General features: G+C 39.2%; 1 protein-coding gene across 4 annotated transcripts in view; it reads left to right on the forward strand.

The window, feature by feature from the left end:
- Positions 1-13,241, forward strand: part of snx13 (sorting nexin 13) — a 158,790-nt gene that overhangs the window by 101,804 nt on the left and 43,745 nt on the right. For all 4 annotated transcript variants that reach the window (XM_055661635.1, XM_055661654.1, XM_055661662.1 and 1 more), the window contains 3 exons: positions 4,089-4,172; positions 4,808-4,946; positions 9,565-9,653. In XM_055661635.1, the coding sequence (XP_055517610.1) occupies positions 4,089-4,172; positions 4,808-4,946; positions 9,565-9,653 (312 nt within the window). The remainder of the gene's footprint in view (positions 1-4,088; positions 4,173-4,807; positions 4,947-9,564; positions 9,654-13,241) is intronic.

The following is a 13,241-nucleotide window of genomic DNA, read 5'->3' on the forward strand; positions in this document are numbered from 1 at the left end:
CCCGGGGCAGCGAAAGGGAGAAAGGGGGGGGGGGGGAAGGGGGGAGGGAGGGAGAGTTGATGGGAGGGGGAGGGGGGGGGGGAGGGGGGAGGAGAGGGGAGGAGGGGAGGAGGGGGAAGGGGGAGGGGGAAGAGGAGAGGGTGGGAGAGCACCCTCTGCCCCCTCTCTCTGCCCCCCCACCCCCTCTCCGGCTTATAAAAATGAATTGAGTATTGTCGGTAGGCATCAGGGGGTGAATAAAATGGGAGATAAATTTATTGATCTTAAAGCCCTGCTAATCCTCAATTTTTATTATGAATACCACCTTTTCAGTGTGCTATGATTCGATCTTTACAATATCTAGTTTGTGGTTGATTACTTTTTTAAAGGTAGTCCAGGAAGCCACTCATGTGAAACAATTAAGAAAATGTATGATGGAGTTGTGAAATGAAATGTTTTCTAATTGTTAACATATACAAGCTTAATTCATAGAAACATGGAAAAATAGGTGCAGGAGTAGGCCATTCGGTCCTCCGAGCCAGCACCACCATTCAATATGATCATGGTTGATCATCTACAATCAGTACCCCATTCCTGCTTTCCCCCCATATCCCTTGATTCCTTTAGCCCTAAGAGCTAAATCACTCTCTTGAAAACATGCAGTGAATTGGCCTCCATTGCCTTTTGTGGCAGAGAATTCCACATATTCACAACTCTCTGGGTGAGGAAGTTTTTCCTCATCTCAGTTCTAAATGGCCTACCCCTTATTCTTAAACTGTGGCCCCTGGTTCTGGACTCCCAAAACATCAGGAACATTATAAATGATATTCACAAAAGGATGTAAGAGTACTAACGTAAACATACAAAGCACCTCTTTTGGTTGAAATGGAACCATGAATGAATTAAGTAAAATTGCCACAAATTTGTTTCCTTGGAAGGTAAATGGTACATTGGCTTTATTATGAGGTCTTGCCTATAAGAGTAAAAATGTTGCTGCATTTCATTTTGGTTCTTGAGAGAATATTATATGGAATATTGTATAAGGTTGTGATCTCCTTATTTATACATAAAATATTCTTGGCCAAGAGGGAATGCAGCAATGATTCACTCAGCTGGTTCCCGAGATGGTATATTTGCTGTATGAGAAGAGATGTATGAGAAGAGAAGAGTGGACTTGATCTGTATTGTCTGGAGCCTAGAAGAATGCAAGTTGATCTCATTGAAATATAGAATATTCTTGCGGAGCTTCACAGGCTAGATGCAGGGAGAATGCTTCCCCTTGGTGAGGACGCTAGAACTAGTGGTTACAGTCCAAGAGGCCAATTAGGACTGATGAGAGGAAATGTCTTCATGTCGATGGTAGTGAATCTTTGCAGTTCTCTACCTCAAGGTTGCAAAGGTTCGGTCGAGTTACTCAAAATAGAGCTCAATAGATTTCTGGATATTAAAGAAATCGAGGGTTATGGTGATCATAGGGAGGAGGAGCTGAGGTTAAGTATCAGCCCTAATCTTGATGGGTGGCAGAACTGGCTCGATAATGTAATCACTTGTCATAATGTAAGGATTAAAAGGTTCTGATTTACACTTGAGCGTTATATCATCGTGAAGGAATCACCCTAAATAATACCCCTTTCCAGACATTGAGTAAGAGTCATAGAATTTATGACACTAAAGGAAGACAGTCAGTTCATGTACATGCGAGTGAACTTTTCAAACTAATGGCCCTGTCCCACGATGCGAGTTCATTCAAGAGCTGAAAAAAAAATCAAACTCGTGGTAAGCACGGAGAATGAACGTAGCGTTGGCGTTCGGGGACGTCTCTTAGCAGCTCGTAACGGCAGGTACTCGGGAAGACTCCCTAATGGCAGGTAAGCTTGGGAACACTCGTGAAGATTTTTCAACGTTGAAAAATCTCCACGAGAGCCCTGAGTACCGACGAGCAGCCGTTACTGTAAATCTCCGAGTTCGAATCAGGGTAAACTCGGGAGAACTCTTGGAATTAACTCGTACAGTGGGACAGGGCTTTAATCCTGCTTCCGCATTCTGCAGCTTTCCAAGTTATCAAACATCAGTTGCTCATCCTTTCAGTAAGTGTTTCAAACCTTCCTCCACACAGGGTGAGAAACCTGCACTGAATTCCTTTCAGTGCTTATGCCCAGTACCTTAAATGTCTTTCTTCAGTATCCTTTGAATCCACCCTGTCTGGGGAAATGCATGATTGTGTGTATCTTGAACAAATCACCACTCAGTTTCTTATAAAGAAAACAAAGCAAACTCATCCTAGATATTCTTTTGTCAAATTGAGCTCCTTAAGTTTTAGTACTATTTCTTAAACATTCCTTTTCACACTGTAAATTTTGTGCTATACGATTACCTCAAATGTGCGCAGTATTCCAGTAGTCCACGGTATGGACGATTATGGTAGACATTATTAGTAGACATTTGGACAGATGCATGGATGGGAAAGATTTAGAGGCTGTGGACCAAATGCAGGCAAATGGGACGAGCCCAATATCAAAACTTGTTGTTGCCTTGTTTGTACTTTGGGACTTCTAAATGTTGTTCATACATATATAGATACATGGACAATAGGTGCAGGAGTAAGCCATTCTACCATTCGAGCCAGCACTGCTATTCAGAATGATCTTGGCTGATCATCTACAATCAGTACCCTGTTCCTGCTTCTCTCCATACACCTTGATTCCGTTAGCCCTAAGAACTCTATCTAACACTCTTTTGAATACATCCAATGAATTGGCCTCCTCTGCCTTCTGAGGAAATTCACAACTCTCTGTGAAAAAAGTTTTTCCTTATCTCAATTCTAAATGGCCTACCCATTATTCTTCGACTGTGGCCCCCTGGTTCTGGATTCCCCCAACATCGGGAACATGTTTCCTGCATGTAGGGTGACCAATCCCTTAATAATTTTATATGTTTCTATGAGATCCTTCTAAATTCCAATGAATACAAGCCCAGTTACTCCATTCTTTCATCATATGACAGTCCCGCCTTCCTGGGAATTAACCTCGTGAACCTATGCTGCACTCCCTCAATAGCAAGAATGTCCTTCCTCAAATTAGGAGACCAAAACGGCACACAATACTCTGGGTGTGGTCTCACCAGTGTCCTGTACAACTGCAGGACCTTTTTGCTCCTATACTCAACTCCTCTCATTATGAAGGCCAACGTGCCATTAGCTTTCTTCACTACCTATTGTTTACTTACTTACTTTCAGTGACTGATGCACTTGGACACCCAGGTTTTGTACTTTCTCTTTTCCTAACCTGACTCCATTCAGATAATAATCTGCCTTCCCGTGCTTGCCTCCAAAGTGGATAACCTCACTTTTATCCACATTGTATTGCATCTGCCCACTCACCCATCTGTCCAAGTCACTCTGCATCCTCATAGCACCCTCTTCACAGTTCACGCTGCCACCCAGCTTTGTGTCATCTGCAAATTTGCTAATGTTACTTTTAATTCCTTCATCTAAATCTTTATTGAAAATAGCTGCGGCCCAGTACCGAGCCTTGCGGCACCCCTCAAGTCAGTGCCTGCCATTCTGAAAGGGACCTGTTAATCCCTACTCTTTGTTTCCTGTCTGCCAACCAATTTTCTATCCATGTCAATACCCTACCCCCAATACCATGTGGTCTAATTTTGCCCACTAATCTTCTGTGTGGGACCTTATCAAAGGCTCTCTGAAAGTCCAGGTACACTACATCCACTGGCTCTCCCTTGTCCATTTTACTTGTTACATTCTCATATGTATTGATTGATTGAATAAACTAGATCGTATGAATTAAATGTTAACCCCGTTGTTGTGGATGTTTACATGAAGTACATAAGTGAACCGGATGAATTGTTCACATTTTTAAGGTCACCTTTATTTAAGATTTTATTACACATTTCAGAAGATTATATAATTAAACTGTATTAAAATTCCACAACTTCATTAGTAGGATATGAGGGCATGCTTTTGGAATTGATAGCCCATCCCTTTGATCCAGTAATTTAACCACTTGCATACCCATTCTCAGTGATGTTTTTAAGAAGCTTATTTCAAAATGCCAATCTAGCCAAAATAATTATTTTTTATTTTTTTTCAGGAAATTTTGGCAAAAGGAATCCTTCTTCCATTAATTGACCAACTCAGTGATCCTGACTACGTTAATCAGTATATTATATGGATGGTAGGTAACATGCATGATTTAGGAAATTGTAACAACCCTGATGTGATTTTGACAAAAGTCTATTCTTCTCTGCAATGCAAAATTTGGTACATTTATGATGCATTCATTTATTTAAGCAGAACAAAATATAGAAACTTCATTGGAGAGTTACTCCAATATTTCAAGTTGAGACCCTTCATCTGGTCCAGATGAAATGTCTCGACCTGAAAAGTGTATTTCTTTCCATAGATGCTGAGATTATCTAGCAGCTCTCCTTTTTTTCTTTTAAAATTCCAACATCTGCAATCTCTTGTCGCTCCATAGAAAAATTACCATATATCTGCATTCTCAATGGAGAATTATTTTTAAAAAAGGGGTCAAACCAAGGTCCTTGCCGATGCTGAAAGGAAGAATTGATGATATCTAATAATGTTACTCAGTGAATTTGTGTTTTAATATATATATATTCAAGGTAATAGTGAATGTCAGACATTGCAAAGTTGTACCAGTGATGACTGGGAATATTTTTTGTTTTTATTATAATTTGGGGAGTGTTATATCACTAATTCTTAGTAAATAGGTGAAAGTTATGAACAATAGAAATTAGATTGATTTGTGTATGTTTGTGAAATGATTGGGAATCTTATTTATTTCAGATCCGTGATGCCAATTGTAATTATGAAGCTTTTTTGAATATTATCAAACTAAGTGACAAAGTTGTAGAACTGGAAGCAGTGAGGGATAGAGCTGCAGAAGAGCTGCAGTATCTTCGATCCTTAGATACTGCTGGTGATGGTAAATATTTTAATTTATCTGGTACCCCTTGACTTTTAAAATATGTTTTTCTAGTAAATTCCACATTGTGGAGTAAGTAATAGCACTCTTAACGGCTAGTCGAACAAGTTGCTGATTGGAAGTAGTGTTATTCAGTGAATGATTGTCAGTAAACTTGGAAGCCAGATAGTAATGAAAAACATTCGACAGGTTTTTATGATGCTATTGTAAAAAAGATGATCGGCATTAGCCATGTCCTCTGCACAGATATGAAAATGTCCTCACTGTAATTAATTGCTTGCCCAAGGAAATTAATGTTTTCAGCAGCTGGCATTTACAAGCTCATTTGTCCAGGTAATTAAAATAAATTGGCAGTACTGTTCTAAAACAAGATACAATATATGATGGGCTCCAGGATAGATTGTAAATATTTTTGAGATTTATTGGTTTCAATGAAATACAGTTAAAATTTTCAGTTGTAAAATATTCTGAGAATTTCCACCTGTTATTCCAAAGTAGCCTATTTAATGTCACTCTGCAGAGGAAATGATGTTTCAAATCATTCTTAACCATATTTCAGTGTGATAATGAAGTATTTTTTGGAAAGAATCCTGTTACTACTTGCAGGAACGTGGAATTACACAATATAAATAATTATGCTGGAATTGTACATTTTATTTGTGTGGTGAAGGAAATGTGGGAGACTAGTATTCATGCTCCCATTGGCAATATGCACATTTTAGCTACAGTGAAAGCATTTTGGAGGCCAGCTGGGATCTTTCATGATTCAGAATTACTTTAATGGTCTTTATAACTGCAGGAATTGTTTCACCTCAAATAATAGAAGTGTATAAATGGGGATGAAATGTTCATAGCAGAAGATAACTTTAAATATGAACTGCCCAAACATGCTGTGCTGGCAATCACATTATCAGTTGGCTGAGACATAAATAAAAACATAAATGTCAGTTACAAGACAAATACTGGCTTTTTAAGGTTCTAGCTTAACATAGGCTTCTTAAGTATCAGGCTATTTGCGATTTGCAGAGTGTCCAAAGGAGGCTTACGAGAATTATCCCGCGGATCATAGGGTTAACGTATAAGGAGCATTTGATGGGTCTGGGCCTGTACTCGCTTGAGTTTAGAAGGATGAAGAGGGAATCTCATTGAAATCTAACAAATTATGAAAGGGCTTGATGGAGAAGGTGTTTTCGCTAGTGGAAGAGTCTAAGACCAAAGGGCACAGCCTCAGAAAAAAGGATATACCTTTATAATGGAGATGTGGAGGAACTTCTTTAGCCAGAGGGAGGTGAATCTATGGAATTCATTACCACAGACAGCAGTGGAGGCCATCATTGGATATTTTTAAAGCGGAGATTGATAGGATCATGATTAGTAAGGCATGAAAGGTTATGGGGAGAAGGCAGGATAATGGGGTTGAGAGGGAAAAAATAGATAAGCTGCCACATATATTTGGAAAGGGGTCTTGAAAGAGGTGATTAGTTCAGGAGTCTGAAAGCAGTGGGAAAGAAGCTGTTCTAAGTCTAGATATCTAGGCTTAAAAGCTCATGTACCTTTTCCCATGAAGATATCAGAAAAGGGAATGGCCAGGGTGGCAGATACTTTTGATACCTGCCTTCCTGATGCAGCGTCTCGTGGTGCACTGGATGGAAGGAAGTGATGGACTGGACTGTTTCACCCACCTATTTCCTTGTAACCTATACTCCCTCACATGCTCTTCAATTCCCCCTTAATTCTCCTGTAATCAACCTGCATTGTAGATAATTGATAGTTAATTTTAGCACATCTTGGGATGTCATAGGGAACTGGAGCACGGGAATCACTTGTGCTCACCAAGAAATCACGCTAACTCAATACAGAAGTATCAGTTGGCAGAATCACATACAAAATCACTGGAGCTGTGAGGTAGCAATAGCTGCTGCAACAATGTGCATGACTCAACATGCTGTAGTTATCTCCATGATATAGATCATAAAGCATAGAAACAAAAATGGACAATTTGGCCCATCGGCTGCACTCTACTATTCGATCATAGCTGATCTATTTTTCCCTCTCAGCTCTACTTCATTCAGTTATTTTATTACACTTCAGTATTTTTGCACTACTTATGTTTACACAATGTTTGAACCATATTGCTGGTTTGCATTTGTCCTTATTTATTGTTGTGTCTAACACTATTGTGAATTCTATATAATCTGAGCTTCATGCAAATAAGAAATGTCATCGCACCCTGGTGTATATGACAGATAAACTAAACTGAATCTGAATGTGATTGATGGGAAACTGAAAGCAAGCGTAGATTATTTGGCAAAATTACCACTATAACAATGAATTCTACATTCATCATGATTTTCCCATTGAACAAGAGCAACATAACAGTGTTAAAGTTCAGAGGCATTAGAAATTATGTGGAAAATTCACAGTGGTTTCCATGAACAAACAAGAATGTTGTTGCCCAACACTTTTAATCCCAAAATGGCACGACTGTTGTATGCCAAGCATTGTCCAAGCGTGACATTGTTGAACAGAGTTATGCATAATGCTGGTTATTTGAACCATGTGAACATAGTAGTACATGATGGAATATCTTAATTTCACACGACATCACTGCAGTTGTTACCATGAAACAGCATTGAGATATTTGGATGGATTATGTTCTAGTACAGTGAAAATTAACTTTAGTGAGCAATTTGAGAAAGGGATAATCAACAGGATAATCTCAGATATGTGCTGTTTTTAAAGATAAAACTATTCATTTTTTGTCATAGCGGTTGCATAAGTAGGGTGATTTCCATTCAGCAATTTGAGTTATGTCTATAGTTCATTTAGTTCATAACTGACCTGTATCTTCTATTCTACTTGCTACAAAAATAATTGAGGTAGAGCAAGGTGCAAAGCTATCAAGGGATTAGCTTCAGTTTGACTTTGAAGTTTTTTTTGTCATTTATAGTTTTTATTTAAATCCAGTTGGCAATTGCCTAGCTCGGTGCCTCTGTATTTGTTTCTGACATAGGTTTGTAATTAAAAGAAAAGCTATGCTGCAGAAATTAGACCGTTACCGTTGCTTCCGAACACATTTACCATCTTTCTTCTATGGTAGATTAACTGTAATTAGAACAAGCTGACTACTCAATCACATCAACATTGTTCACAGACCTCCATAAGAGATTGCAAATAACATGAGCTTTGTGAAGCCAAGCTCAAGGTTCTTTCCTTTTTAATCATCACACATTTAAGCCTCTGAAATTGAAGCTGGCAGCCTCTGAATCAGCAACCTGAGCTTTCTCAATTACATTTTAATTGGATTTGAAACCTGTACTATTCCAGTGACCTGCTACAGATTCCCTTGGCTTGTAAGATGTTCCACAGTAAACTGCATTGTCGAGGGCCTCTTCTGTTGAGCTGGACTCGTGTGCTTCCTGGTTAGATTTAAGTTCCTAATTGCAAGTCTGCTGTAAACAAACCCCTCTTTCCATAATCTCAGCAACAAGACTGAGTTATTTCTGCAACCCCCAAAAAATCCAGAATAAAATTAGCTCCAGTAGGATCTAGCTAAGTAGGGCACAAGGGATTAGCTATAAAGGATTTAACCTGATATTCTCATGCAATCGGAAGTTTGCATGGTATGTGCAGCATTTTCTTTGTTCAGATAGTCCACTGTCTGCTCACAGGTCCTAGAGAAATAATGGACATTAGGGTGCAATGAGAATAAAGTAGCAGGTGCTAAAATGGCGAGTAATTAATAATGTAAATATCTCACTACTTTTCAGTAATGTAACAAAAGCAGATATGAGAAAGACTTTGATTTGCGTTAATTCATTCTTTGTTTTTTGTTGTTTCAATGGTTTGGGCCCTACCTTAGAGGAAGGACTATTTTCAATCTCAAACTTATTCATAAGTTTAGTGCAGCAACTTTTTTTTCCGTCCCATTGTTATCAATTTGTTCTCTGGTCCTCTTGTAAAGATAGCATCAATCCTATCAACCATCTTATTCTAATCACAGCATGCATTTAATATTTGTGAAAAATACTAAAAGATAATTACCTTTCAAGTACAGATACTTCAATCTCATCAAACAGCAATGATAAACATTTATATGTTACAAAACAATTATCAAAAAAAGTCCTGTCTCTCTGAGGTAATCCTGCTGCATTTTAAATGAATGGTTAAACCATTAGCTTTGTCATTGCTGAAGAATCTTTCTAAACATTTTTTTTATGCAAACTGCTACTTGGACAAAAGACTGTATTGAAAACATGTTTAAAACATATTAAAAACAAGTTTGTTCACTATCATGATATCTGTGACAAAAATAAACTAGTACCAATACCAATGTGTAAATCCTGAAAATCAGAAGTTTATTTAAAACATTTTTAAAATACAACTAAAATAAAATTTCAAGCAACCATTTAATCTCTGTGTCTATTTGGGAACAGATTTAGATACTGAATGCTGTACCTTATAGTACATTAATGTAATGTCAATTTGTTATTTTAATCTGAGGTCACGCGTATTTGGTAATATATCTTTTTAATTTTAAAATTTATATTATTAAATTGTGAGAATTGTAGAAAACGGTTATTCAGGTTTTGCTTAATTGTTGCAACCTTACTTTTAGATATAAGCACCATAAAGAATCAGATAAACAGTTTGCTTTTTGTGAAGAAAATCTGTGAATCGAGGGTACAGAGATTAAACTCTGGAAAGGTAATGGTTTTCTCATTATAAATGTATTTACTCAATGCTTTTGAATTGTTGAAAAAACTGAAGATATTTTTTTCATTTAAAAAACTTTGGAGACATGTAGAAACATCTATCTTTTTTGCTTAACTATATCTGAAGGAAGTTGTAAATTGCCTGTCCCAAAAGTTCAAAGATGTGTAATTTGGTCGAGAATGGAATTGTTGTACAATTCCCACATCTCTAGTTAATCAGGAGAAATTTAGGTTGTAAATGCAGTTCATCTCTTCAGTGCTGCTGATTGTGCTTCAGAGTGCCCCAGGGCTCCATAAGCAGCATTAGATGTGTTTGAAAAAAATAAAAACAAATCTGAAAATGTTATAACTTTGACATGAAGACAGAAATTTACTCATCGCAGTCAGTGACAATGACAAACAACAGCATTTTGGATGCAAAATCTTTTCTTCAAACAGAAAAACATTGAAACCAGCAGATTGATACCTTTGTCAGAATTTAATCTCCATCTAATTTAAAATATGACCAATGAGATGTGTTGGGTGTTCTTTATTTTTTCTCTTTGGCATATGTCTGTGTTCATTAATGGAATCCATTATAACCCAGATCGGAAAGTTGAATTTAGTGGGTTTTGGTGCATCAGAGTAAAATAAATATCAGTGCTGAAGACAATAAGACAGTCCCAAACAATTGCATCAGTATTGTTTGTCTGCACTTCTCAGTATACCAGCTCAGCATTAGCGGGTGGGTTTTTAATTTTCATATAGATCATAAAAAATACTTGGGAATTTCTTGGGTATTCAGACTGCTTACTATGTCAATATATGCCTGAACCAGTAAGCAAAGTTTTGGGGATAGGTTCAGATCCCATTTGTAGCAAAATGGTAACTTTAGACAGCTTTAATGTCCGATTGCATTTATAATAATTTATAATATTATGTATAACTTCCGCAAAGACTGTTCTCTCCGAAACTCGCCGGTCAACTCGGCCCTTCCCACCCAAAACCTGTCCCCCAGGTACTTTCCCTTGCAACCGCAGGAGATGCAACACCTGTCCCTTTACCTCCCCTCTCGACTTCATCCAAGGACCCAAACAGTCTTTCCAGATGAGGCAGAGGTTCACTTGCACCTCCATATCCGCTGTTCTGGGTGTCAACTTCTCTACATGTGCGAGACTTAGAGCAGGCTCGGCGATCGTTTCGCTGAACAACTCCGCACAGTACGTCTTAACCTACCTGATCTCCCGGTCAAGTCCCCCTCCCATTTCCAATCTGATCTTTCTGTCCCGGGCCTCCTCCATTGTCAGAGTGAGGCGAAGAGTATATTGGAGGATCAGCACCTCATATTTTGCTTGGGTAGTATGAACATTGACTTCTCTAACTTCCGATAGCCCTTGCATTCTCTCTCCATCCCCTTCCCCTTTCCCTTTCCAGTTCTCCCACTAGTCTTACTCTCCCCGCCTACATTATATCTTTGTACCGCCCCCTCCCCTGACATCAGACTAAAGAAGGGTCTCGACCCGAAACGTCGCCCATTCCTTCTCTCCAGTGATGCTGCCTCACCCGCTAAGTTACTCCAGCATATTGTGTCTACCTTGCATTTATAAGACGATTGGGCTCAGTGTTATATTTGAACATGAAAGAATTGCCAATAGATAGATATGAATATATTGTTTTAGTGTGAAGTTGACTATAACGCAGTGAACTGAGAAATTCTGTAAACTAGCGTTTCTCAACCGGGGTTCCCCGGAACGCTAGGGTTCCGCGAGAGGTCGCTTGGGGTTCAGAGAGAAAAAGTGATGAACTAGACCAGGGGTGTCAAACTACAGGCTATGTTTGGATGAATTCCCCAAAGCCAGAGCGAGCTGCAGTTGTGCCCAGTGCCGGGGCGTCCGGGCTCCCCCTGAGGCGCTGCTCGTGCACGTGACCCGCTTCCCTAGTTAGCTGCGAGCTCCTTATATGACGTGAGAGGCCGCGGCTGCGTGCTGTCTCTGGGCCGTCAGCTGTGGCCAATGAGGAGGGAGGGGGCGGGCGCTGAGCGGGGTTAGGTTGCACAGTGCGGAGCGGCTGGGTGCTGGGTTCGAATGCTGTGAGGAAAAAAAACAGCATGAAAGCGTAGCTGATGGGTCCCCGTTGTGACACCAGAGATCGCCGATATGACGCGAGTCAAAATGGCGATCTCAAAACACCCAGTATCGACCTGAAACATCACCTATTTCTTCGCTCCATAGACGCTGCCTCACCCGCTGAGTTTCTCCAGAATTTTTTTCTACCTTCAATTTTTTCCAGCATCTGCAGTTCTTTCTCAAACAAATGTTCCTTGATTATAATCCTTTATAGTTATCTTGATTCCAAATGTTCTCCTTTAATTGGCTTGGAAAATGAATACGCAACTCTGGCATTTTAGGAAATTCAGTAATGTTTGGGACAGGCCCAAGATTTATTTATTTGCCTCCACAATTTGATATTTGTAATAGAAAAAATCACATGTGGTTGAAGTGCACATTGTCAGGTTTTATTAAAGGATATTTTTATACATTTTGGTTTCACCATATAGAATTTACAGCCGTGCATATACATAGTCCCCCCATTTCAGGGCACCATAATATTTGGGACACGTGGTTTCACAGACGTTTGTAATTGCTCAGGTGTGTTTAATTGCCACTTTAATGTAGGTATAAGAGAGCGCTCAGCATCTAGTCTACATTCAGTCTATCCATCACCTTTGGAAAGTCCGCGTGCGGCATGGACTTTCCATCGCGGAGTCAGGTGTAGATCTGTCAATGATCACTGTCCGCAGAAGACTTCATGAACAGAAATACAGATGCTACATTGCAAGATGTAAACCACTGGTTAGCCACAAAAATAGGATGGCCAGGTTACAGTTTGCCAAGAAGTACTTAAAAGAGCAACCACAGTTCTGGAAAAAGGTCTTGTGGACAGATGAGATGAAGATTAACATATCAGAGTGACGGCAAGAGCAAAGTATAGAGGGGAGAAGGAACTGTCCAAGATCCAATGCATACTACCTCATCTGTGAAACACGGTGGTGGGGATGTTGTGGCCTGGGCATGTATGGCTGCTGAAGGTACTGGCTCACTTCATTGATGATACAACTGCTGATGGAAAGCCAGTGATGCCAGTGGTGTATTGCTCAGTTTGCTGAACAGCTGTTCTTAAGAATAATTAATAAATATTCAGCAGACTAGTTATCATAATGGATGACAACTGAGCTGTTGAGTATTTCCTGCATTTTCTATTTTTTTCATACTTCCAGCATCCGTAGTATTCTGCTGCTCAATTTCGAAGCAATTGTCCAAGAATAACTGTTGCAAGTTGATTAACGTTTAACAGTTTGAAACATTTTTTGCTGATTGGAAAGCCAGCATGGATTTGTAAAGAATAGGTCATACCTGCTGAAAATTATTGGATTTTTAAGGAGACGACAAAGACAGTGGGCAATTAAATATATGAAATTTCGCTCAACCATAATCCACCTTGCTGTGACAGTACTTTATTGGTCTTTTTTTTAAATCTGTCCAGTGAAAACCAGAGAGGTTTTCACAAATGTTTTTTTGTTTCTGCATATGTGCTATTAAGT

Source organism: Leucoraja erinacea, chromosome 2 (assembly GCF_028641065.1).
Source record: "Leucoraja erinacea ecotype New England chromosome 2, Leri_hhj_1, whole genome shotgun sequence".
NCBI classification, from domain to species: Eukaryota; Metazoa; Chordata; class Chondrichthyes; order Rajiformes; family Rajidae; genus Leucoraja; species Leucoraja erinaceus.